General features: G+C 34.1%; 4 protein-coding genes across 5 annotated transcripts; 3 read left to right on the plus strand and 1 right to left on the minus strand.

Annotated features, from left to right (window-relative positions):
* The first annotated feature begins 153 nt into the window (after nucleotides 1–153).
* Nucleotides 154–3057, plus strand: LOC113777393. Of its 2 annotated transcripts, none has more exons than XM_027322446.1 (2): nucleotides 154–275; nucleotides 2466–3057. In XM_027322446.1, the coding sequence occupies exon 2, from the start codon at nucleotides 2481–2483 to the stop codon at nucleotides 2721–2723; it is 243 nt and encodes an 80-aa protein (XP_027178247.1). In that variant the 5' UTR covers nucleotides 154–275; nucleotides 2466–2480; the 3' UTR covers nucleotides 2724–3057. The 2 variants fall into 2 exon arrangements, with proteins under 2 accessions (XP_027178247.1, XP_027178237.1); XM_027322436.1 differs by having other exon boundaries at nucleotides 2474–3057.
* Nucleotides 3058–10961: 7904 nt separating this feature from the next.
* LOC113762842 (transcription factor E2FB) lies at nucleotides 10962–17472 on the plus strand. Its single transcript, XM_027306462.1, has 14 exons — nucleotides 10962–11366; nucleotides 13356–13548; nucleotides 13701–13760; nucleotides 13941–14026; nucleotides 14104–14192; nucleotides 14298–14352; nucleotides 15236–15288; nucleotides 15380–15430; nucleotides 15549–15597; nucleotides 15688–15753; nucleotides 15858–15934; nucleotides 16176–16398; nucleotides 16756–16822; nucleotides 16933–17472. The coding sequence occupies exons 1-14, from the start codon at nucleotides 11199–11201 to the stop codon at nucleotides 17064–17066; spliced, it is 1371 nt and encodes a 456-aa protein (XP_027162263.1). The 5' UTR covers nucleotides 10962–11198; the 3' UTR covers nucleotides 17067–17472.
* A 126-nt stretch (nucleotides 17473–17598) lies between these two features.
* Nucleotides 17599–19224, minus strand: LOC113762853. Its single transcript, XM_027306473.1, has 3 exons — nucleotides 18893–19224; nucleotides 18005–18196; nucleotides 17599–17904 (listed from the first exon to the last, which is right to left on the minus strand). The coding sequence occupies exons 1-3, from the start codon at nucleotides 19127–19129 to the stop codon at nucleotides 17746–17748; spliced, it is 588 nt and encodes a 195-aa protein (XP_027162274.1). The 5' UTR covers nucleotides 19130–19224; the 3' UTR covers nucleotides 17599–17745.
* A 6822-nt stretch (nucleotides 19225–26046) lies between these two features.
* Nucleotides 26047–27269, plus strand: LOC113779166 (transcription repressor OFP8-like). The gene has a single exon (XM_027324658.1). The coding sequence runs from the start codon at nucleotides 26235–26237 to the stop codon at nucleotides 26796–26798; it is 564 nt and encodes a 187-aa protein (XP_027180459.1). The 5' UTR covers nucleotides 26047–26234; the 3' UTR covers nucleotides 26799–27269.
* Nucleotides 27270–27574: the final 305 nt, after the last annotated feature.

The raw sequence follows: 27574 nt of genomic DNA on the forward strand, positions 1-27574 counted from the left end.
AAAAACTTGTCTTCCAAACAAAGCCACCGTGATAATGTTACATAATATATGTATCCAAATTATACCATATAAGCAGTAAATTAAAAATTTTTGGCTTTTTGCATATAAACTAATACAATAAAAAACCATTTAGAGTCCATGGGATATCGGATCTTTAGCGGGTAGAATCCGTTATGCGGCAGAAGCTTATTTTAATCGTCTCCACTCACTAATCAGCAGCATTTCGACAGCTGAAACTTTCAAGAAGACTGCTGTTTTGCACCCCTTCTGCGATTGTGAGTCAATTGTTTTCTATACATTTTTTGTTCTAATTTTGATTTCTTGTGGTGATTCTCTTTGCTTAAACTTTTTTTTTTCATTTTAATTGAAGCAAAATTGCATGCAATTGAAATTATTTAGTTGGGCTCTATGCTTCTAAATTAGACTGCAATATATTCTCAGTAGTTCTGTATGTTTCCCCCTTTGTCGTCCCAGAAAGAATATGCTTCGTTCGTTCAAAAGTATGTTCTTTGGAGAAGTGTTATGAAGAAGATGAATTAGACCCAGGAATGGTTGCTTGCTGATTATTTGCCTTGAAAAGGGTGCTTATGCTGAATTTGAAAATTTGATATCATGGGTGGAATAGTGACTTAGTAGAAATTATTATAAGAGACAACCCAAGATCCTGAGAAGGGATCAAGAGATTTTGTATTTGGGTTATTCACAATATAGAGATATTTTTATTCTAAACTCAACAATATTGATAATTTTATCTAGTTTTATGAATATATATGGATGTTGATTTCGAAAAAGTCGACTATAGAGTTCATTTCCAGGGCTAAAACAAAAGTCTTGGGAACGTTCTTGTACAATTTAGTCCGCTCCTTTTAAGTCTATTGAGTCTTCGGACATTTAGTTTCAATACTTCTTCATGAGTCAATTTGTAGTAGAAGTATTCTTCTATTTCATAAGGCCGACCATGGCTACTACCAGGTGGAGAAGAAGACAAGCAAGTCGTGTTTGGTGCTCTTGACAGTTTTTTAAATCCACCAATGTCAAGCCTTCAGATTTTGGTATTCTTGTGGTGAACTTTGCAGTTTCTTCAATCTGATGAATTGGCTTTCTGCCATGATTGTCAAAATCGCTACGAATGAAGAGGCAATGTTAACATCTTCTTTGAACTCAACCGGGAAGATTTGGAAGAGAGTTTGCTTGTGTTATTCTGTGGAGATGTTAGGTGTGAACAAGAGAAGGGAAAAGAGAAGTTGACTTGTTAGAAAATGATTTTGAAGTCTGATTTCTAGGACACCGATCTCTATGTTTAAGGAAGCTGAATAAAACCATCAATGCTTCTTTAATTTGGATAGAAATATCAATATTTGTGTCTAAACCCTTTTGTATTTTGCCCAAAAAGAAATGTTTTGACCAACTGCAATCCCCCCAATAACTTTTACTTTCAGGCATTAAGTTTTCATCTTGGGGTTTGCCTGTAGTTGCTCTGGGGATACTGTTGATGTGTATATGCTCTTTATGCATAGCTAGATCAGATGATGTGAATAACTTATAAATCACACCTTGTCTCCTCGGTAGTTTTTTCGATAGCTTAGCATTTCTGTTGGCACATTCTTCCTTTCATTTTCTTGCAGTGACCCTCTCTTAGATTCTAAAACTTCTTTGAATCTGTTCCCACCTGTTCTTTGTTGGAATTGAATAATTAGTTGGTTTAGCTTGTAAATCAGTTTCTGATACTTTTATTATTCTAATGTGGTGCACTGTAAGTTTGAGTTGAATAGTATGTGGACTTGGTAGCAACTTCTACGATCCTAGCTGGTTTCTGCTTTCAAATATTTGAACTACAATTACCTTGAGTAAAGAATTTAAGGAATGTAAATAGGAGAAGCAATTAAAGTTGAGCAAACTTTTACCGAAGCTTTCATTTTATTACCTTCATTAGTCATTCAATTACCGAAGCTTTCACGCATCGTATTCTACTTTTTTGATGTCCTGATTAGCCAAATTCTCTGAAAAAAAAAAATAGATGGAACGACTGCATAGTTGCCTCTTAGTGCATTCTTTAACTCACATGCTGTGGTATCACTGAATGTTCTTTGATAGTGTATAAAAAGGAGGCAAAAACAGTTTAGGAAAGGCCTTGAAAATTTTGACCAAATTTCAACATGTCTCTATGCATATCCTGAGTACAAATACCAATTGTGGCGTGTTTTGCTGGGTTGGAGGTTAACCTTTAACAGCTGTTTTATTTCTTAACATTTCAGTGAATGAACAAAACTCTGATGCCTTACAAGCCTAGGCTTCAAGAATCTTTTATTACTAAGAACTTTGCAAACAATTCATGCTTTAGTTCCTGGTTACATTTCTCCATTTTGTTTTTGTGTGTTACGATTATGAATGATTACCTTTTCCTATTGGTTATCAAGAATTCATGATTGTGGAACGATTCTGTTTGTTCTGACCGACACTTGAAGTTGAGCAGGTAGATCATGGGAAACAAGCAAGCAAAGTCTGTAAAGCCACAGAAGGAAGAAGTGCTGTTGAAGATTGTGCCTCCTATAGATCAAGCCTATGCTCGCTGGCTTTTTCGAGATCTCGAGAGGATTCATGGCATTGCTCCAAGAAACCCTCGAGCCATAGAGCCACCAGAGCATTACATTGAGTACATGCGTCTGAATGGATGGTTGGATGTAGACCTGGATGACCCTGATCTGGCACACTTGTTCAAGTAAATGATCTTTGCTTGTCAATATCCAGAAAGAGTAGCACTTAGGCAACTGATGGAAGATAAAGCACTGGGACATGCACCCTCACCATTCTGCATATGGACCCTTTGTTATAACATTTTGTATGAGCTGAATCATTATTCAGACATATAAAGAGTGGATGAGAGTATATTATCGCAGATTGGGATCAATGTTTGCACCTCTTAAGAACTGCATTTTTGTATAGATAGGAATTATCATTCTTGCTCCAATTTGCCTATTGTGAGGCTTTCATTACAGCGGTAATGGGTACTCGCCCAAAAGAACAAAAAATGGCACATGATCTCGTAACATTCTGGCATTACCAATTAGCAGACTGCAGGGTTCAGAAGTAGTAACTAATGGTGAAGCATTGTACTCTCGTAATTTTCCAAATGAACTTCTATCTGACACCAAGTCGTCTCCAACATTTATCAACATTGACAGTCAATATTTTGCGTCCACCTATCCCGCTGTCGAGGTAGAAGTGCACGACTTTATACTTCCTAGAACAAGAAGCACCTGCAAAACCTGAAGAAAAGCAACCCGTTGTAAGTAGTCATGATGGGGACTGGAGAGGTAGAATTAAAAGAGAATAGCTCATTCATGTTATCCTCCAGCTATTCCAATTCCAGATAATGTACAAAATGTTTAGGCCACAATTGGGATAGGATGATGCCCCAAAAATAATTGGAGAAAATGCTCATTAGTTAACATGATGAGAATAATTCAATTTTTAACAGCAAGCGGAAAAGATACAAAGCAAAAATGTGAAACAACGAAACCTACACACTAAAGCGTGCGTATTTATACACACATTACACTCCAATTCGCACAAACCTTTCTCTTTATCCAGCGTGCAAATTCTGCACATATCTAACTAACCACCTTTCTCTTTTTCTCCACGAAACGTACGGTTTTTTTTTTTTAGTATAATTGGGATGTTTTAAACTCGAAAATTCTTACTGACACTTCTTTCCCTTCGTACCGCTCAACCCATCCCTACCCCCACGGCACGTACCCTGCACATCTCTATCTCTGCATGAATATGTACATTTGTATGTATATGTATGTATTACCATCCATATTCGTGCAAATTACAAGTAGATAAAAATATTGAAAATTGATGCTTGCTTGCAGGTGCTTTCTTCCCAAAGAGCAGGTGCCAAACCTCTCTCTCAACTCCTTCCCGCCCTTTAACTATTCTTTTCTCTATTTCATTTTCAAGAAGTAAGTTATGATTTTTTTTTTTTCATTTAGTATTTCTGCCAATTAACCTATCAACAAAATGTAGGTAGAAGAAGTAACGCCTATTTTCCATGAATACATTCAAAACCCACCCGAAGTTCTCCCTGCCGTTTTATCTACTCCTCCAGGATTAAGCAGTTGCCTTCGGTTTCGACATGCATATTCATTGATCATTGGTAACATTAATTTGGCTTTAAAATTTATCCTAACTCCTAAGCACTACGTAGGGAAATGTTTAGACACAAATTGTGCCAAGTTAAAATAGAAATACCATAAAAAGAAGTGTAACCGATTATAATTGTGTCGAAAGTGAAATGAATAAAGACGTTTTGACAACTTAAGATAGAAATATGATAAAAGAATTCTAACATATTACAATATCGCCAAACAACAAAGAAATTTGCTAAATTCACTCACAACTTGGTGTTATTATTGGTCATTATTTTACTTTAGGATTGTCAGATAGAGTTTAATTTTTGACTTAGACATAAGATACTAGTTCCTGTCTTGGGAATCTGATGTAGTCTACTAGTTCAGAGTCTTTATCTCCAACCTCAGGAGTATGATTTGATTCCCATCCATCTCATCCTCTCTCTACTCTTTGCGTTGCCATTCTTTGGTTTTTCTTTCTTTCTGTTTTTAAACAAAGGAGTTTAATAAATAGGAAAGAAGTTGAAAATAGCAGTCTTTTGTTAAAATGGGGCAAGGTACCAAAAAATGCTAGATGGTAGGTGACTTATCTCACTTATGGAATGGCCTTATAGCCATTGGATTTGCATACTAAATTGCAACCAAAACCCTTAGTTTTATTGGGTTATTATCACTTTATCCTCTTAACGTCTGGTGCTACTATCAATTTCCCCCTTAACGTTATCTTTTAGTTATTTTACCCCCAAGACTAACGGTCAAACTTAACGGAGTTTGTTAATTAAAGTGAAAAGACATGTTTAACCCTTAAAATTATTATCACTTTACCCCCATAAAATATAGTCTCATTATCAATTTATCTCATAGAGTTATTTTTTAGACAATTTATCTTACCATTAAACCAACTTAGCAAGTTAAAATACTTTAGAAGAAAATACCCTCCTCTTTGCATAATAAAAATAATAAAAAATTTAGAGTGACTCTTCTCCTTTTTAGTATCAAGAAAAAAGTCAAAATATTAATTTTTTTCTTCTTGGCAATGTTATTAATATTGAAAAAAAAATAGAAAGATGGAGAGAGGGAGAGGGAGAGAGAGAGAGAGAGAGAGAGCTCAATTCTTTTTTTAAAAATTACAAATAAGAAAGAATTAAATACTTTTATTATTTTAAAATTATTTCACTTTTTTGTTTATCATCAAATTCTAATGCTAATCTCGACAACCTTAAAGTAATGCGATAATGTTAGACTTTTCTTTATTTTCATTTTTTGCAAAATTTAATTTTTTGCCTCCTTCTTTCCTATCTCTTTTTCTTTTCCTAGTATTAATAAATGTGAAAAAAGAAATTTGAGAAAATCTTTTTATTTTTATGTTTTTCGATCTCTTAAAATGAAAAAAAAAGAAGAATAATCATTCTCTTTTTTATTTTTAATTACATATAAAAAAGGGTAAATATATTTAAATTTTTTGACCATACTAGTTAGATTAACGATGAGGTAAAATGCTTAGAAAATGATGTTAGGAACTAAAGTGATTGTATCACTATAATCTAAATGAATAAAGTGATAATAACAATGTAGCAATGCTATAAAATAAAAGGGTATTTTTGTCTAAAATTTCTTAACATGTTGAGTTGAATTACTCATGGGGGTAAAGTGACTACAAGATAATGTTAGGGGGTAAACTGATAGTAATGATATAGTTTAAGGGGGTAAAGTGATAATAACCCTAGTTTTATTTTTTGGCGTGAATGGACGAGTTGCACCTTTGTTTTATTTTTTATAGCCATTGGATGAGAACAGCGCTGTGGGATAAGGGTGGGATGGCAAAGTGGTTGTAAAGATAGAAAATGAGGTGGGATAGGTAAGACTTAGACTATTTGAGGGCGAATTTCTATAAATAATGTTAAGAAGAGAAAAAGTCGAAGAAGTGATGTTGTTTTAGGATTCATGACAGTAGAAGGGTCGTCACATTTGAAATTATTGGCTACCAAAAAATAATTTTTTTTTCCTTTTCATTTTCCATTCCGCAATTGGATTTTTTTTTTATTAATTAGTGCAGGCGGCGATGACCCAAATTTTTTTAACGAAACTCAAAACTCTAATAACTAAACCCTAAATCCTAATTTATAAACCCTAATCCTAAACATTAAGACGTAAAAACTTGTAAATCCTAAACATGAACACTATTCATTAATAAACTATTACTAATTTAACTAATTCAAATACTAATCAATGTAATAAATTCACACTACTTATATGTAATCTACTAGCAAACAAATTACTACTAATTAAATATAACAAACTAATATTAATTAAATATAGTTAAATGTAACACATAAGATTTGTCTTCATACTTGTTGGTTCGTCGGAGACGCTGGCCATCCACCAACTTCAAATCTCAGCAATGGCTTTTTTTGACCGATACAGGAAATTAATGTGCACAATCGACTTCAAATCCCAGCAATGGTTTCTTTTTTCCCAGTATAGGAAACCAATGCTCACAATCGACTGCACAATAGGAAGGCACAATTGCAGGACCACAGTGGTAGGAGTTCTTCGACAGAAAATTGGAAGGTACAATCGCAGAAGGTCTTTGACAGAAAAAGTCAATAATGAAAGGAAGAAATTGAGGAATTGAAGGAAGAAATTGGGGAGACTCAGGGTGTAAGAATACAAATGGGGATGTGACGGTAATATATTTATAGCCAAAACATTGTGCATCATTTGCATCGACTAAATGCAGCCGTCAATCAAGAATTAATCAACTGGTAAAAAAAAATAAATGAGTGTATAGGCCATCGATCAATTACGATCAACGGCGCACAACCCTTCGCTGCATCCTGCTTCGGACATCGATCGATGGCGTACAACCTTTTGCCACATCCCGCTGCGATGTCCGAATTTTAAAAAAAAAATTTGCACCGTTGATCAACTTGTGATCAATGGTGCACAAATCGTGCTACATCCAATAGTGGAAGCGGCTAAGCATATTTTTTTTTATAGAAAATTTTCATTCTTCTTTTAAATTGTTGTGTCAGTTAAAAAAATTAAAAATAAATTAACTTTCTTTCCATGCCATAAATCTTATTTACAGCAACCCCTACTAGAGCACAAATTTGTCCACAACAACAAATTTGTCGTGATTTCTTATTTCCGTAATATTTATGAAAATTCGCCCTTGAATTGGACTAGAAAATATGAGTCTATGCTCAAATAGTCTCATATTAGTCAAGGAATCAACACAGGCAAGACTAATATGGGTTAAGTGCACCTTGATACTGCCTAAATATTCAATAAATTTTAGGTTTAATTTTTTTTTTGTAAACTTCTTTTCTGTTTATAATACCCCTTTTTTTTTAATCTTATTTATATGTTTCTTACTTTTTAAAAACTTCACTTTTTTCTACTAGAGTTGAAAGAAGTCGTTCATTTCTCCACACATCAAGAAATTGGTTTTCTAATTTTGCCAATTTCTTTTGCATTATATACCATAAATTTCCACCAAAAAATTCGTGCTCCTTGCGTGCTTGTAATCCTGTCACCTGTTTGTGTGTGTGTGTGTGTGTAACTGTCTGTATATATATTCTATATGTATGTATATGTGTGTGTACCTATTCCCTTTTATATACATATAGATTAATATAACGAGGTAAAAATCTTGCAAATTGAAGTTTGCTTCTTAGTGCTTGCTTCCCATAAAGCAAGAATCATACCTCCCAACTTCTTCTCATCATTTATTTATTCTTTTCTGTATTTTATTTTCAACAAGAACTTGTGATTCTTATTTCAAAAATTTTGAAGGAGAGAAAAGAAATTTTGACCTACCGTATAGGATGGAATTGTTTTGTAGCTAAGAGAATCATCTGGCTTAGTCCTGAATTTGAACTTTAAGTGAAAAATAAAGGATTTTAGATATGCAATTAGTTTCTTGCTAACACACAATGCATGGGGGGACTTGAATTTGCTCTACCACATAATTTGCTTATTCTAAAATACAAGGGAGAAAACTTATAAGCAATGTGTTAAATCCCAAAAACTGATTTGAAATTCTTTACGAATTGACGGTGTAAGCTGATCACCTCTTCAACCATGTTTTTATGTCTTATATAACAAATTTCAAACCACAACTCTATCTTTTGAAGTTGGCAATAAAAAAAAAAAAAAATCAACAAACACAAATACAAAATAGAGAAGATGAAAATCTTACCTCAATTGTTAAGAATCAAATAAACAACTAATGTCTTCTTGATGCCTTTTTCTTGAAATTTGAGAAAATTAAAATTTAGGTTCAAGAAAAAGAAAAAAAAAAATGTAGCTTGTGAATGTACGTAGACAGTAGAGAGAAGAGTTAATAATTGTTGGAGTTGTGAGCATAAAGAAAGAAGACTAGATCGATGTTGCTAATATAATCCTCCACATAAATAGTCTATTATGTGTGGTTATGTATATTTATACACAACTCAAGCAAAGATTTAAGTGTGCTGACTTTGTGCAACCTTACCTTAAGCTTGCATTTAAATTGGGGCAAATTAACAGCCCTATTAATCACATTTTAAGATTAGTATTAAATGCAGCAAATACCCCAAAACTTGTGCAGAAGCAGCTCAGTTGCAGTTTATTGTCCCAACTTAAAAAATAATGATTTTGCCCTCCATTGACTTCAAGTTTGCTAATTCAAAAATTCTGAGAATGTTAAAATCTTGTGAACAAATTGCCCTCAAGCAACCAGCAAAAGGATCTGTTCACTCTATTTAAATACTGAAATCCATCCATTTTCCTTTCATGAAGATTCTATTACTCCCCCCAAAAAAAAAAAGCATAGAAAAGTAATGGAGAGGATCTCACTGCTTTATGCTTTGTCATTTGGGAGGGATTAAGCAACAAGGATTCTAACTCCTGACAATTAATGGTCCCAACAAGATTTCAAGTTCTGGACAAGATTCTTAACTCTCACAAAACATGATTCCAAAAATGATTGAAAACACTTCTGATTACAGCTAAAAGAAGTAGTTCATTTTCTCTGCAAATCGACAAATTTGTTTTCTGATTTTGCTTATTTCTTATGCATTTTATACCTTAGTTTCCACAAAAAAAAAAAAGCATGTGCTCCTCATGTGGTTGTAATCTTGTCCAGCATGAAGGAAAATCTTGTCAGCATGAAGGTAGTTTGATGCCACGATAATTTTTAAACTATATACTTCAAAATATTTAAAAATTTACATGCTTCAAAAATTTTTTCTACAACTTCTACAGTAAGTTACAATAAAAAGTTTTAGACAAACATCTAAAAAACTCATTTACCAAACGGAGCAATTGTATTATCAGAAATAAGATTTTAACTCGATTCTGGGCTTCACGCAAAAAGCCCAATTATAAATAATGATTACGTCCTAACCAGCCCAAACTTGAGCCCACTGCCACTACATTTTTTAGTCCCAAAATTGGGGTTCAGTAAAGCTGCCGACTGAATTACGCGCCAAAGAATCGTCAAGTAACGGCACTGCCCAACGTAAGGCGCGAATCGCCGATTCGAACCTGCTTAGATAAAGACTTCCATTGGTCCTTGGCTACAATATTTGCATTGCCTATATGGATAAGTTTGGAGGACCTTTAATTTTTTATTCTTTTTGTACCTTTAAAATGATTCCATTTGATAATTAATAAAACGTAAGTTACAAATATATTAAAGGAGAAAGTAGAAGAAATATTTCAAATTTAGTTGTTTTAAAAAAGTGTTTGAAGAAGTTCGACTCTGATATTTCAAATTTTGTTTCGTCCACGTATTTTTAACCAAAATACTGATAGATGGTCTTTTTTTTTATTTCTGCTGATATTGACGCATAAACGTTTTCTTTTTAGATTGATGTTTCAAAGACTCAATAGAGCATTACATAATTTTGAATTCTGAACATTAATCTCTCGAAAAACTTTTCTAATAAATAAAGAAGAAGAATTTTGTTGTAATTTCTTGGAATCAATTTTTTTTTTTTACTTCCTAGCCAATTAATGTATTTAGCTCTCAAAAGACATCACTAGCACATTATGCACACTATTTCTACACCAAAAGGAAGTATACCAAACTGCTCATGGTAGTGGACACATGAGCATATACTACTTTAGCTAGATTACTCCCCAAAGTCCACATATGATACCACAAGACTTCACTTATTTATTTATTTTTATACATAAGCTAGTTATTAGCATAATTTATGAGTGTTGTTGAAATCCTGGCATGTTAACAAATTTTAATTTCAAAATTTCTACATTCATGTCAATGTAGTAAAAGGGAAGAGGACAAATAATGGAAGCTCCAATCATAATCTTATGAATAGCTAGAGGATTTTGGCCTGGATACTTTTCCCACCCCTATCTAATCCTCAGATGGACCAAGTGATTTTTGTTTTTCTCCATCCTCTGAGATCAACCAATTTATTAATTATATACATCAAATTTGCAGGCTACAAAAATAATGGCACCATAGACTATTTTCTAGTCAATCAATAGTCTCACAACTTCCTAGGAAGTACTAATAATTTTTTTTTTAAAAAAAAGTATTAGTAATTTATTCATTTCAATAACCTCCTGAATAATTACAATCATGATGGACTAATATTCATAATAGGAGTCAATTTTGGTTATTATGATTAATTTAGATGAATAGTGAAAATATTTAATTAAATTAAATTAATATAGAGTAATAAAACTAGTTTCTTCCCTCCACATCTATTTCCGAACCAACTTCCCTCCTTTCTCCGAACCCCCTTCACAATCCGCTCTCTCTAATTTCCCTCGTTTTCTCCCCTCTTTTCTTCCAACTCAATCCCCATCTTCTCTCTCTCTCTCTCTCTCTCTTCCCGCTTTTTTATTCCCTTCCTCCACCACCATCTTCAGATCTCCTCCGCCCTCATCGCCACCCCTTTTCACCTCTCCGGCAGCCCATCTCCAGAATTCCATCATCCCTTTATCCTTCTTCCCCTTTCCAAGCTCCAATTTCCCACTGTTTCTTGATTTTCCCACCAAAAATCCGTAAAAAATTGATCTTTTTAGTTCAAGAAAAAATAGCAGATCATGCAGCAGCAACAGCAGCAGCAGCAGCAGCAGGCGTTGAAGAAGCAGCTGCCATTCACCTCGATGAAGCCGCCTTTTGGTGACTACCATCACTTCTCCACCGACCCTCATCGGCCGCCCCTTGAGCCGGAAGCTGTTATTGTCAAGTCTCCGCCCCCTGCACCTCCGGTAAGTGTTTTCTCTTATAGCTGATGACCCTTTGGATTTTTTCAAAAGTAATTTGTCGTTCTTTAGTGGTGTTAGGTTTTGGATATGATTGGAGTAACAACTTTATCTTTGTTGATATTGAGATCTATGCGAAGTTTTGTGCTAGGTGCGACATGACTGTTGGATGATTCGTGTGTTGTAGGATTTGAGAGGTTGAATTTTATGATCTTTAGGTGTTATAAGGAAGTAGGTTAAGTGTAGTTTCTTGTTTTGGTGTTTGCTCAGCTAATTCTTCTTGTTCTTCTTTTTAAACTCATAATTGTTCTTTACTCGATTTGGTCAAAATTCGACCTTTTGGTGACTCTGAAGTTGAGTTGATGGAATTTTTATGGAGCATTTTGAGTTCGATGGAGTTATATAGCATTGATTTTATCTATTCTGGAGAATAGAATCAATCACTGGGGATTGCGTGAAAGGATCAGAGGGCTGTCATTTCCAAGTTGTGAAGCTGCGTATGAGGGTTGATCTTATGTGAGATCTTGACAAGAAATGGAAAATCTTGCCTGTTTGAATTGCTGCTACATGCAGATAACCACTATCACTGTGCTGAGATAGTTTCGTATGTCTTTTGTCATCTAGCACAGCTGTGACAACTGCTACATGTCAAAGGTTCGGGGGAGAGAAGCTTGATATCCAACTTGTGCTAATTGCTTAAATCATCTAGAAAGAAAGCCTATGCACCTTTGCAGCTGATAGAGCTTTATGAGTTCAAAGACTAGTAGGCTAGAGCACCGTATGAAAAGTAACAGTTGCTTCTGCTGTACATGGACTCTTGGAATATATGGTTGTAGATTCTATACTTGGCAATCTTGTAATAGGAAGTATGAAAGAAAAATAGAAATCAGCAGTTAATTTATGATTAATGGTGCACTTCATAAGGAAAATGTCGCTGGTGTTGCATGGACTAAAAGATTGGAGAATATTTAATGTTGTGTCATTGAGAAGTTGGGATGAAGGCACCAAAACATGATACATGTATGTTAACCTTTTTTTTCTTGAAGGAAGTAGTATGTGATACATGAAGACATGTCTTAAGTGATTTTGTAGGTCAGACGCAGACTAAAGAAATTCAGAGATATGATTTGATAGATTGGTGAAATAAGTAATTATTTCTGCAAGAAAGAAAAAGAACTACTGAGTGGCTATAGTTATATATGGGAAATAGAGAAACATGAGAATATCAAAGAAAAATAAACAAGATAATGGAAAATCAGAGGAGAAAAATGCAATGCAGGGGTAAACATAGCTGGCTTGGTAGATAGAAGGAAGGTTAATAGAGAAGAGCAGGAATGAAGCTCATGAAAAAAGAAAGAGAAGTACATCACAGTGATTGATACTGATCTGATTGACTTTTGCTTGATATTGACGTTTCCTTGCAATGTTGGATTGCTTGCTCACTGCATTTCTTCCTGTGCTCTTAAGTTCAAGTAATGGTCCTAATGGATGCACAAGGAAACTAAGGAATGATATTTTTCAAAACATAATCCAGTGGATCTACAAAAAGTCATGCAATGTGCTTTTCTCAAACCTTTCAGTGGTTCTTCCAAGATCAAGAACATGACACTGTTCTGGTGATTTTATTTGAGAGAAGAGAAGCTAAAAGGCATAACTTGAACTAGTTTTAAGAACATATGCAACTTGACATATGTAATTACCAATAGATCCTGCTTTAGAACTTCAACGATAACTAAGTCTTGTCTATAATTATAAAGAAGTTTTAAAATTGTTAAGTGATTCATTTTTCTCCATTTTATCCTGTAAATTTAAATAATTCTGAAGAAGTTCTAAAGTTTTTCAGTGATGTATCTTTCTCCACTTTATGCTATTAATTTTCTAACATAAATTTTTTAATCCCAATGCGGTTATGCTGATAACAAAGCTCTTTTTATCATTTTTCTTGAATTTTAAATCCTTCTGATGATGATTCACGGATATGAAATTTTCTTGTAGCCTTTAAAAAGGAAGAATGATGTGGTAGATGTTGAAGTTGAGTCTAATGATCAGAACCATGGTCTTGGTTATACCGATGCTGCCAATGTTTCGGCAAAAACACCTGTATCGGGAAAAGTTGGAAAAGCACAAAAAGCTCCAAGGATGACAAAGGCGAGTAGATCTGGTTCTCAAACTCCTGCGACAAATGTTGGTGAGACTTTTTTGTTGGAAGTCTTACGTGCTTCTCATTTTTATGTCTCCTAAAAGTAGTTGTCGGTTGCAATAACAAATTGAAAACCAGAAGAGAATCAGGCTTATGCGTGCATATCAGTGAGAAAGGCTAAACATTGGAATCATTTGCAGGTTCTCCTTCGGGCAATCATCTCACGCCAGTTGGTCCATGTCGCTATGATAGCTCCCTTGGTAAATATTGCTGGGGCCTTGATTTTGGGGGGAAACAAATTCTGGCCATACTTTATTGTCACTTGGTTTTCTGTGGCCTATTTCCTATGTTGATAATTCTATAGGATTATTTCTGTACGTCATGTTGACTTAAGTATGCTACAGTTAGATTGATTGATGAATGTGCTTCAAATTGCTCAGGTTTGTTGACAAAGAAGTTCATTAATCTGATTAAACATGCTGAAGATGGCATCCTTGATCTAAATAAAGCTGCTGACACATTAGAGGTAACTATTTTACAGATCTGAACAACGGTCCAAATTTTATTGATGTTATTTTAGCTGAAGAGATACTGCCATAACAGGTGCAGAAAAGGCGTATATATGACATAACAAATGTCCTAGAAGGCATTGGACTCATTGAAAAGAAACTCAAGAACAGGATTCAGTGGAAGTATGCTCAAATATTTGCTGTGATGAAGATTGTCTTGTGTAAATGTACTTCTTTCCTGGATTTACTAAAAATTTGAAAAGTTCCTAACACTTGTTCTTTGGTCAGGGGTCTAGATGTATCAAGACCTGGGGAGGTTGATGAGAGTGTTGCTAGCTTGCAGGTTCGTAGAGAACACTGTTCTCCTTGGCATTTCTGGTCCTTAACTTTTCTGTGCATTTCAATCTCTTGAGATGCTATCGAAGTGATCCCTAAATGCATGTGATCCCCAATGAATGTTGCTAGCTTGCAGGCTTGTAGAGATCACTGTTCTACCTGGCATTTCTGGTCCTTAACTTTTCTGTGCATTTCAATCTCTTGAGATGCTATCGAAGTGATCCCCAAATGCATGTGTTGCCTTAGTAATGAGTACAATGAGTACTCAATACTACCTTTGTCATTTCTTCACATTGCATTATTAACATTACAGTAGAGATGTAATTCTAAAAGTCTGAAAATGAATGGATTACTTGACCATCTTGTTTGGTTTAAATTCCCTTTGACTCCATATTGAAACCGTCAATGAAGAACAATGTGAAAATGCTTGCACGATCAGAAATTTAGGTAACGTAGTTCACCTTGCTAATAAAAATATTGCTTGCTCCTCTGTTATTGAAGATTTTTTAATTCTTTCTTTTGTCCGAGAGTTTTCATGTAACACGTGATGGTATTGCTGATTTTATGAGTTATTCCTTGTAGAAAGCAAAACCAGATTAAGCATGTCATTTGTTTGAGGAAATTGAGTATGTGTAGTTCTTTGGAACATGAAGAAAGGATTCCTGTACCTAAGCTAATATGGAAGTGCAAAAATATGTCGCAGCTGAACCTAGAAGAAACCATGTCATAACTTGGCATGAAATTCATATTATCAGTAAATGAGTCATCCTTTGAGATTGTCGTCATTTACTAATGAAGCTAGTCCAAAGAGATAAACATGTGCCTTTCCTTCAGCTTTTTTTGTTGGGTTGTTCTGGAATATTTTTTCATTGTGTTCTCTCGCTTTGCAGGCGGATATAGAAAATTTAACAATGGAAGAGCACAGATTAGATGACCAAATAAGGTTCTGTTCTAAAGCCCACATTGTACAAATTTTACATGTTTGCTTAGGTCTATCATGACGATGCTAACGCTACTGAAATATTGTCTTACAGAGAAATGCAGGAAAGGTTGAGAGACCTGAGTGAAGCTGAGAATAACCAAAAGTAATTTCATTCTTCTGCCTTTAATAACGAATCTTGTTTTCTGAGTATCATTTAGCATGTATTTGTTGAAGTTTATTTGCTCATCTGTTGGTTCTCATCTTCACCTTGCTCTCATCAGATGGCTATTCGTTACTGAAGAAGACATTAAGAGTTTACCTTGCTTCCAGGTGGATATTAGTGCTCTATAATTGGTAACATTTCCTGTCTTTCAATTCTAACTCCGAGCTGACTTGTGTTTTTGTATTCAATATTGTTAGAATGAAACGTTAATAGCAATTAAAGCTCCTCATGGCACTACCTTAGAAGTTCCAGATCCTGATGAGGTAATTGTTGATGCTTCTTGCTTTTGGTTTATGTAATCAAAGTCTATTGTTCCGGAACTAGTTCTTTATGCAATATAGTGAGGCAACATTCCTTTCTTCTCCAGGCTGTTGACTATCCCCAGAGGAGATACAGAATAGTTCTCAGGAGTACAATGGGACCGATTGATGTTTACCTTGTCAGGTATTTTGTTCTAAATGATAAAATGATATTTTGCCTTCCTGGTTCATATGGACTCTATGCGGGACTAGACATTAGATATATTATGGTAGGATGACATTGAATCTGATGCTATCTATTCTGATATTTTCATTAAATTTTAGTGTTGTTTTCTCAGTCCTTGATAGTGCATTGGATGCAATCTGCTGCTCATTTGTTTCTGATTCTAATTTTTGTTTTCCTTTCTGGATGATTGTGTTTTAAGTCAATTCGAGGAAAAATTTGAGGAGATTAATGCAGTCGAGGCACCTCCAGATATTCCTTCAACGTCGGGGGTGAATGAGAATTTAGCTACGACATCAGTGACCAAGGAGAGTGGAGGAGACAACATTCAAATCGAAGAGCAGGAAGATAATAGGATGTGCTCAGATATAGGCACATCGCAAGATTTTGTGAGTGGGATCATGAAAATTGTTCCTGATGTTGATGTAAGTCCTTATTCAGTACCATATATGATTTCTTATTTCTTAGCATCTTAGATGAGTGTTGGGAACATGATCCAGTTAAAATTGATCATGTCTTGGAAGCCACCTCATCCATTCAGTTGAGGACATCTAATTGAAGATCTCTTCTAGGAAGTGTAGCGGACCTCCTAATTTTTCCAGTATTGAGAATTTTAGATGGCATGCTGATCTCATAGTTTTCCCGGACTAAAAACCACTGTCTTTTGAAAGAAAAATCAGAGAGGGAGATGCTATTTTCCTTCCATGTACATTGAAAATCTGAATTCAGGAGAGAGGTTTCTACCTCATTTTCAGCTAATGCAACTCTTTTCCTCCTTGCAGAGTGATGCAGATTACTGGCTTTTGTCAGATGCTGATGTTAGCATCACAGACATGTGGAGAACTGAATGTATCCTTTCCTATTGTTTGTCTGTTTTTCTCTGCTGTGTTTAAAATCTCTTCATGGATTACAATAATGTATGAATTTTGTGAATAAGATTCCTTGACTCTTGTGAATAGCTGGAGTTGATTGGGGCGATTTGAGCGCAATTCAAGAGAATTATGCCATGCCTAGTGTTAGTACCCCACGTGCACAAACTCCACCACCACATACAACAGAAGTGCCTTCTGCAACAAATGTTTCAGGCAGTTAAATAAGATTGATCAATCCTACTTGCCAATCCTAGGCATGCTGATTGCAGAAAACTGGAAGGAAGTGCCTGAAGCTTTTGATATAAAGTTCAGGTCCAGTAATTTCTCCATTTAAAACCCTTGAAAGACCTTGGAGTTGCATTAGATCACTTTCAGGATCCACGTACTGCCGGAATCTCCAGGAAGTCAAGCTATGAAAGAGCTGGTAAACAGAAGTGGAGGCTGGTGGTTTTTTTGTACATTATGTATCTATACCCTGTAATATCAATAAATAGATAAAGTTATGTTATCATCAAACATTGGCCACTGTAAATTGTTTCCTTCACTACTACTTGCTGCTAGTTGATGACCTTCATAAGTGGATAGTTTGTCAGTCATATTATAATGGTAAATGCTAGTTGACTGCTTAAGCCCTGTTTCCAAATGACATGCTTCTGAGAATTGCTGAAATATTTGAGGCCAATTTTATCTGAAGTTCTGTTTGTTCAGACTACTGCAGTATTATGTGGGGATTGTTAACATTTTGTTTTAAGGCCTTCAGTCTGATCTAGATGATCACCTTTACAAGAATTCTTGCTTATTTAAAAGCGGTCAAAACTCTGTCAAATAGTTATATTGCTGCCAAAGAAATACTACATATGTTGGTAACAAAAAATTGCCCAGCATCACTAATCAGCCAGGTCAGTTTTCTTTATCAACTTTCTTGCCAATCCAGCTTGCAACGATTGGAGTAAGGGCAACAGTTGGAGGAAATCTGATGGGAGATGCAGCCTTATGAGCAGCATAGGCCAAAGCAAAAGTCCCAACTTTTTCCCCAGCCTCGTTGGTGGAAATTCCTACCTGCAAGGCAGCAAAACCATGAACTCAAATTGTAACAATTATTCACAAAATAAAGTTAAATCCTGTAATTTTTGGAACTTGATTGCCAGAGGCACACTACCTTCTGCAGCAAAGCTGGAACATCAACACCAGCGCTAATGAGAGCATAACAAAGGGCAAAGGAGATTAAAGAGAGGGTAATAGAGGTGGCCAAGTATGCTCCTCCATATTTTGCCAAGAGTTCCTTTGCTTGGTCCCCTTTTGATTTCTTTTCCTCATTTCCTTCATCTCCTTCCTCTTTTGAGCTGAATATCTACAAATTGGCAGAGGCAGACCAAATTTTAACATCATTGATCCAACCAATTTGCTGGCATTAACCCAAGGCTCATAAGCACTGTATATAGCTAATTCTTGAATTACAGGGACAGACTAGGTTGGCAATTTGGACCCTTAGTTTCGGAGTTCCATTCAATACCTTAAAAACTTCTAATGTACTATGCCAAACAACCATTAGTGGGCTAATACTAATCGCATATCGACCCATAAATCTTACTTTTAATTTACTGCTAAAATAACTTTCAGAATGGCCAAAAAAAATGGCTAATTAAGCTAACCACTTAGTCATTATGCATCGAAGATTAAAAAAAATAGCATTTAGTTAGTTTGGGCATTAATTAACTTATCAAAATTGCAAAGAATAGTTGTCATATTCTTACAACCACATAAATTGGATATATAAATGATTAATTGGGAAAAAGTCACAAGTCAGCTAGCTCCTGCACCATGACTATGCTGTCATATTGAACAGATGTTAATATTCTTAACCAAATTCTAGTTCAGCAATTATGAAGATAAAGTCAGATGACTAAAACCCAGGAATATTCCTTTCCTGTCTTTGGAAAAATAAAAAAAAAAAGGAGCAAATATATTCCACAATCCCAGAACATGATGAAACTGACAAAAGAACAATGGATAAGCAGAATTTGGAAGGGAAAAGGAAGGTGGATACCTTCCAGAGCCCAACTTCAAGGCCATACTTCTTGGTAACATCTTCAGCTGAGGATGGTGCAGAAGACTTGATTTCCTCTGTTTTCTCCTTTACAGCTCTGAGTCTAAAACTTGTACTGTAATTAGACTTGGAACTGGAAGGGGAGATGGAAGAATTGCTGATGAGTGAGTTCAATTTCCTATCATTCTTCTTCCTGTGGAAGCAGAAGTAAGAAGGGACCTGCAGAGCTGTGGCCATGTGTCTGAACAAAATCTTGATAGTTGGACGCCAGATTAATGGACTAACATATTTGTATGAGGATTGAGGGGTGGAGATCAGAGAAATCTTACTAGCAAATTTGTTGGTGGAAAAATGTGACAAGTTACCTCCTTTTTGAGCAACTAATAATCAGACAAACAAAAAGAAAAAATGTCTAATTTGATATTTATTATTTTACCCTCTGAAAGATTTCTTATTCCTTGTGCTTGTGTATTTGCTTAGAGGACAATGATTAGCTCCTTCTATGGCCTTTTTTCTTTTTTCTTTTTCTTGCATATGTGTGTGTGTGTCTACACACATGTGTGTGTATGTATATATGTATGTATGAATCCGTATGTATATATATATAAGTCTATATGTATATATATATATAATTCATAATTATTCATGAGCAAATAAATCAGTTGTAAAATAGTAATAATAGTAGTTTTTGGCAAAAAATTAATTTTCTTATTATGTACCAAAATACTCTTATTGAAACGTAGAGAGCACTTATTTTTTCATTGTTCATCATAATATGATTTAAGTGACCCTTTTTTTTTGGTGTAAACTGTTCTAATCTTTTGTTCAAAGATTCTGCGGTTATATTTCGACATTGGAGTAAAGTCAATGACTAATGATTGCCTATATATGAACCCAACATAAAATGGTTTATAAAGTTAACTGAAAAAATCCCCTCCTTAAATTTTCAATTTTCTTTTTGATGAAAGCAGGAATTATTAATGAATCGCATAGGGTGATAGGTGTTTACAGCATAAAGATTTTAATCTTAATCTCATGTCTTTAATGTGGTGTTCAAATTTGCAAGATATGTAAGATTTTGCCCACATAATGCTGGGTACAAACAGCTACTATACATGTCTTTTTTTACTATACGTTTGTGTGTGCGCGCTCTATTGTGAACTACCACTTGGAAATAATTTTTTTCAGTAGGAATCTTGTAATGGTAGACTATCAGATACCAAACATGCATACCCAATACTCTAGGCACTAGTATTGTAACCCGTGTCATGCACGGATTTACATCTAATATAATAATAATAGTAAATAAAATATTTTAGTAAAACTAATATATTGTAGTGGATCGTAAATGGATAAAATAACTAAAATCATGTAAAACTATATCCATTTAGCACACATAAATCACTCATTTTGATAGTTTCATCTCAACTCACAACTAAAGATCCCTTGACTTTACCCTCTCCAAGCCTATACTCTTATCTTTATACTCCTTTTACTATTTAGTATTTGTCATCTCACTTTTACCATTCTCAACCCTATACTCATATTTTTCTATTCTTTTTATTATTTAGAATTCGTTACCTCACTTTTGAAGTGTATTTTTTTAAATAAAAAGTTAGAATTATAGTCATCAAGAAAAAATAATGGGTATAATTTTGGTGAAATACTACTATTTTTTGTGATGATCACCCAAGATAATTGCTTAAACAACCCAAGATAATTGTTTAAACAAATATTTGTTTTAGAATTTTTGATAAAACTCCAAAAAAAACCATCTAAATGCTCATTTTATTAATTTAAAATTCATATAAAACTTTTGTTTTATGTGCACTTTTTGATATACATGTTATATGAAAAATTATCTAAATAAGTTTTGCACACGTCAAAAATTATCTAGATAACGTTGTTTGTAGGAATGTTTATTTCATTGGTTAGAATAATTGTTTAATAGGATAAGTTTAAGACTAAAAAAAATTGATTTAGTTACTATAGTTTAAATGGTTAAATAATGGTTAAAATTGGATATATCATTTGAATGTGTTAACAAATCTATGTATATACCTGGAAAGAAAGTGCTAAAAATGTTACTATGTAATTCATTAAAAAATGGGAATAATCACATTATTCCTCAATTTTGACAAATCAATCTTTACTAATCAAGAAGTAAAATGGGCTAAAGTGATAAAGTTATAATGGGGTGAATAATTTTAATATGGGACTAATCAAATTTTTTAAATTTATTTTCTTTAATTATGGAAGTAAAAAAAAAAGTCTTGAAAACGAACTATAAAAGATTTATTAAGCACTCATTTGAAGTGTTTTAAATTTTAAATTTGAATTGACATAGAATTAGTTGTAAATCACTATTTAAAACTTTTAAATTGAGTTTATGTATTAAAATAAACAAAAAATTATATGGGAGATTTGGGCCCCTCCACTAAAACCTCCCCTACAATTATAGATATAGATTCTACATATTTCATTCTTTTGTTTCTAATAAACAACTGCAACTGAAGTGGGAAAGTTTTAAATTTTAAATTTGAATTGACATAGAATTAGTTGTAAATCACTATTTAAAACTTTTAAATTGAGTTTATGTATTAAAATAAACAAAAAATTCAGAAACAAATATGGGAGATTTGGGCCCCTCCACTAAAACCTCCCCTACAATACATATAGATATAGATTCTACATATTTCATTCTTTTGTTTCTAATAAACAACTGCAACTGGAGTATGGTATTTCTGGGATTAAACTCTATCCTTTACGATAACTATATCTTCACCTAAAAAAGTTGCATATTCAGGAATGTTCAAAGAGAGTAATTAACTAAAAACAAGGATTAGATTACTGCTCCTATCTCCAGATAGGTCCAGATCATTATCTAGATAACCATGATAAAATCCAAACTGCATCTTAAATTCTTTCAAATTACTTTTTAATTAAATTTCAAAAGAGTTTTAATTTTTAAACAACAGAGAAAATACCATCCTAATAAACTTCTTCCAAATCAGGTGATTACATTCGTTTCGCAAAAACTTCTTCCAGGTCTGTTTTTCTTTCGTTATTCTTCATATGTTATTCTCTCCATCCCCACAAATCTACAAGTCCAATTCAATGTTGGAAGTCTCAATGCGTCACAGTCATAGCTTTCCTACAGCAAAATCATGCAAAAATTCATGGACTTCATCAGCTCCAAAATATGTATCTTTAAGGGACATGATGCCTTATGGCCGTTCATTCACATTTTCTGGGATTGTTGACAGAAACCAAGGAAGATTAGTGCAGATGAAGAAGAAGTCTGCATCATTTTCCTCACCTCCAATGATTGTGAAAAGAAGCGCTTCTGAGAAGATCTTGGTTCTTGCAGTGTGGGAACATTTTCTTGAAGATCTAAAACGACCCTTGTCAAATTGCTTAAACCTCATCCATCAAAAATTTATTGTGAAAATCAGCCAGACTATTGGTAAGATTTTCGCAGCCATTCTTGATTTTTGAGGCTGCTGAATGACACTTGTCCAATTTTAACCTTAGTGATTAGACGGTTTTAATTAGTAGGTTTTAGACTAATAAATAGTCCATTGATAAATCTAGTCAATTAATCAACGGGCTTCCTCAAAGGTGACATGGATAGTTTTGGTGTTATGTCATTTTGTACTTTTTTTTTACTTCCTTCGTTTAGTTTATTAGGCATCAGTTTTAACCGTTTGGTTGCATGACTATGTCATCAGTTTTAGGCAGGTGATAGGAGATGAAAACAAATGTCTTCTTCATCAGCAGTTAACGTTAGGTCTATTTGTTTCTCTAGCATAACTTGTAATGTTATTTAACTAGAGATGTATTCCTTTGATTAAATAAATTTGAGAATAAATTTCTCACTCATTTGCACAATTTACAACGTTTGGATGTGACAATTTCCAATTGCATATTGCCTATTAGATTCTTTTTTTTTTTCCCGGAAACTGGCCTATTAGATTCGATTGCCTTTGGTTTAATAGTAGATATTCATGGTTTCTCTATTTAAGTTCAAACTCAATCATGACGTTTGAGTTTGGCTTTTGTGGTCAAATATAATGAGTTTCTTGTTTTGTCTTTGATACGATGAATTATTAGGCAGATGACATGAAGTTAAAAGCTAGATCATTTTTATAAGTCCAGCAAGTGTAAAAGTGTTTTCCCATTCCTGCAGCTGGTATATGCTCCAGCCTAAATCGAATAATATTTGATTTCAAAAGTGAATTTGAACAGGACAATTTAGTACCCCATATAATTAACTTGAGATACTGCAATGACAAAGAAAGATTTAAAGATTGCATAATGAATATAGAAGGAAAGATGAATTTTACAAGATTTCAAACCTCAAATCTAGCATCAGCATCACTGTGAATTTTACATGATTACCGTATACTAGTCATAAACTATGAATTATGTATAAAACTAGTTCTTTGATCAGTTTAAACTAGTTATTTGATTAAGGTATACTAGTTTATAAAGGGCTGATACCAAAAAAAAAAAAAACCTACACGTAGTGATGTTGATGCCATAAAAGCATCGTAGTTTTGCTAGATGATACAAAACTAACAAGGAAATACATCCAAAATGAAGACCAAGTCCACTTAAGAAGAAATCCATTACTATCTTGCCAACATGTACACTAACTCTATTGTCCTTTTGCTCTTACTCAACTACTATTGCAAACATGTACACTAATCCTATTTTCCTTTTGCTCTTACTCAACTACTAGGGATGTTAGGTGTTAGCTTTAAGCTTTTAGATACCACCTAGAGAAGTTAACAACTAGAAACTAGCTTTAAGCTTTCAGATACCATCCTAGAGTTACCATAAGGTTGTTAGCTTTATGTGATGGTAGTTTTAAGCTTACAAGTTAAAAAATAAAAATTAGCTTTAATTAATTAACCTTTCAGAAACCTTCCTATTTGTAGATTGGACACACAAAATGAAAAACAATAAATGTGTAATTGACTTCAAAATATGGTTAATTCATTGATTATGTGTAATTGAACCCAAAGTAGGATTTTATCATGATAACCTTCTAGACATATTATGATGATCAATGTACTCGGAAAATAAACTTTAGGATTGAACATTAAAAAAAAAAAAAGGTTAATTCACTTTTAGTCAGGATTGAACAGCCATTTTCAGTCAGTGCTGTTTGAAATGAGAATGGGTGCCCCCCCCCCCCCCCCCCAAAAAAAAAAAAAAGAGGATGCCAAATTTAGTCTAGTTGACTTGTGCTGCATTATCCACTTTTAACATAAACTTGGTATCTCTCATTCAATAATTGCCTTATCTAATCTTATAAGATAAACTTGATATCTCTCATTCAATAATTGCATTATCTAATCTTTTAAGATAAACTTGATTCGTCTCACTCAAAACTGACCCTTACACTTGAAACGTCTCACTCAAAACTGATCCTTAATTATTTCATTAACCATTGTAGACCTTTAATCATTTCATTAACTATTGTGACCCTTAGTCAATAGTCATTTCCTTAACTATTGTAGCATGCATGCTTAACATCTGTTAGACTGTAACTATAATAGCAGTTGGATGAAAGGAATCAAATTATGGAAATGCAGGTGAATTTGGATGGATATGCAATTTCAACAGCCAATCTATGTCATACTTTTTAAGACGGCAAAGGAAGTAGATACATCAAAACATGTATTAACATATGTTTTTTTTGAAGGTGCTATAATCAATTTTTGAAGACAACCATCTTATTGAATGGCCATTTTTCCTATATTCTGCACCACACATATTTTTTGTTTGTCTTATTATTGTATGTGTTGGTAATTGGTTTACTAGTTATGTATTTGGTGAGGGACAATCATGTTGGAGTTTTCCAAAACCTTCATTTTTTTCTTAAAGATCCATCTCAAAATCTTCATTGATTTCAAAGAAAAACAGCACAAATCTAGTTCCCTCACACTTTTATTTACATGCATTTTATGTTTTCGAGTGAAAAATGTTTCTTTATTTTTAGTCAAGTTGGTTTACATATACTATATATAATCAAACTCCATTAAGAAGCAATTTAACAGCACATGATGGGAAAGATGAGTTCATATAGCATGCGTCGTCCTCATTGAATTTTGAACCTTGTTGTGATAGAATCTCAGTTCTTTTCTCATTTATGGACTAGCACAAACAGGGAAAAAAAAAAAACAACTAGTCTGCATCCCATATATAGTTTTGCATCTCTACATATTGATATCATGACTTAAGTTGGCTTTAAAGAAATTAAAATCTAAAATGACAAAGATAAAGTAAATAAATGGTTAAGGATCAAAATACACTTTTTAGTGGTTAAGATTTCAGAACATACTTATCTGCTTAATTGGACACATAATACACAATGCTAGCACACACACATATGCATCAAAACCTTGAACCATGGACGTGACATAGCGGAATTTTTTTTTTTTTTTTGGTCTGGATTAAGAAGGACCTGTCGACCCCATTGCTTACCTTTTAATTTTGGCTTTTATTTGTCTCAATTTGTTGGATTAATGGGTCTTAATTAAAAGTGGTCACAGGCTGAAAATGAACCTCCATTTGTCCCACTTTGTCCAATTCATTTCCCATGGCCACACGAGCACATGCAAATCTTTGTATGTAGAGCATACAGGAATAAAATGGTACTCTTTCCAAGAGCAATGCCATTTCTTTCTTTATCCAAGATTAGGACCTTAACCGTCTCTTCCAAGAGGAGCACAATACCTTAAACCGCCTGTCACCTACCTGTCATTTGCAAATTAATGGACCTTTTGTTGTTTCTCTATTGTTTAAAATCCCTTTTTTTTTGGACAAATATTGTTTAAAATCCTACCATTCGATTCCACTACTTAGTATATATAGGATATGAGATTTAAAACCTCTAGAACAATGCACATCACCATATGACCAAAGAAAATATACATGCATAAGCTATAGATAAGATGTTCATTATCTATAAAGAGTTGATGTTATTTGAAAGCTTGAATACCAGTCAAATTCATGGCTAAGATTTTCCTTATCAAGATAAGACTCACCGAATCGACCTGCGGATTAATCAATACATTTGTACTTATACACTTAATTTGAAAGCTTTTTGCCATCATAATTTGATACTTCAAACAAACTACAACTTCCTTATTCCCTACGGCATGGTGAGATTTAATACGCACAGCCTCTACACCTCCAAACCCCCTCCCTCCATCCTCTCAACATCCAATCAAATACTGAAAATGACAAATATCTACTAGAATTTTTTTTATTATTTCACAAATCAAGTTTTGGCTTTTCCTTCTCCTATTTCTTCCACCTTCTTTCTTCAATGTCTTCCAGCAGGACCAAACAAATGTTTAAGGTCATATTTACAGCTAATGGAGGATGTGGATGTGGGAAGCCAAAGCCTAATGAAGTAATTGAGCCAAAACCAAAGGGTAAAGCCTCAAGCAATACACCTATTTATCACTCTTCTTCAAGCTCCTGGGATAGAGGAGGTGGTGGAAACTCCATCGATGATACTTCCACAACGTTAACACATTGTTCTGAGCAGGATCAATTCAATGTTCCAAGCAGCTCTAAAATGGTCAGTCCACTGCCCAAATTTGGTGATAGTGTTGCAGTTGTCAAGGAGTCTGACGACCCTTATCAAGATTTTCGCCAATCAATGCTACAAATGATTCTTGAGAAAGAAATCTACTCAAAAGATGATCTACAAGAGCTTCTCAGCTGCTTTCTTCGTCTTAATTCTCCTTCTCATCATGAAATCATTGTCAATGCCTTCATGGACATCTGGAATGGGGTTGTCTCCGAGAAATCTGATCCCGCAAACAAGCAGAAAAATCAGCAACAAGAAATTCAATGTCATGGTGGAATAAACAAACTAGTATGATATGAAGACCTTTATGGATAGATAAAGGTTGAATGGTATTTTCCCTTTTTTCTTCTGGTACTACTAATATGGTGTTGGTTATTAGTGTAGCAGAATCTGAACTGTTAGTACCAGCTATGATGATGGTGGGAAGAAGTTAGATGAACTGATGAAAAGAGTTAAATGCAATGTAGTAGTGAAACAAGACATGGAAGTAAGGAGGAGGCAAGAGCTTTAATGCTCTGATCAGATGATGAAAAGAAGTTTATGACAGAAATCTTTACTGTATTCTCTTTCTGGAAATTTTCTGACTATCCAAAAGTTTCCAGTTTGATGACATTTAGTGCAAGCTATGTATTATTATTGGTGCCAAGTAGTTGGCTATGAATGGTCTTCATTTATGCTCATCCTATTCTTCTTGCGGGTTGTGCATCTTAAGTTTTGATTTTATGATGGTATCCCTATTGGAATTTATGATCCTGATTCTAGTATTAGAGTTGATAATCCTGATTCATCTTTAGTTCTTCTATAATTTGGGTGTAGAAAGAGGGGAAAGAGGCATATTCTTGGAAGTTGGAATGTCAAACTGAGTTCTTGCTAATATATATGATCACTTAAGGTGTAATGCAATAGAATAATTTTGATAGTGGGGTAGATTTTTTTGGTACATTTAGGCAAGGGTCGGTATTCCTCAGAGCAGAATATTTAACTATTTGTACCTAATAAAACTCCAAACGGGGGGAAAGTTAAAAGCCAGAAGTTGCACATGCAACATTAAGTATTCACTGGGAGTACTC

Source organism: Coffea eugenioides, chromosome 1, assembly GCF_003713205.1.
Source record: "Coffea eugenioides isolate CCC68of chromosome 1, Ceug_1.0, whole genome shotgun sequence".
Lineage (NCBI taxonomy): Eukaryota > Viridiplantae > Streptophyta > Magnoliopsida > Gentianales > Rubiaceae > Coffea > Coffea eugenioides.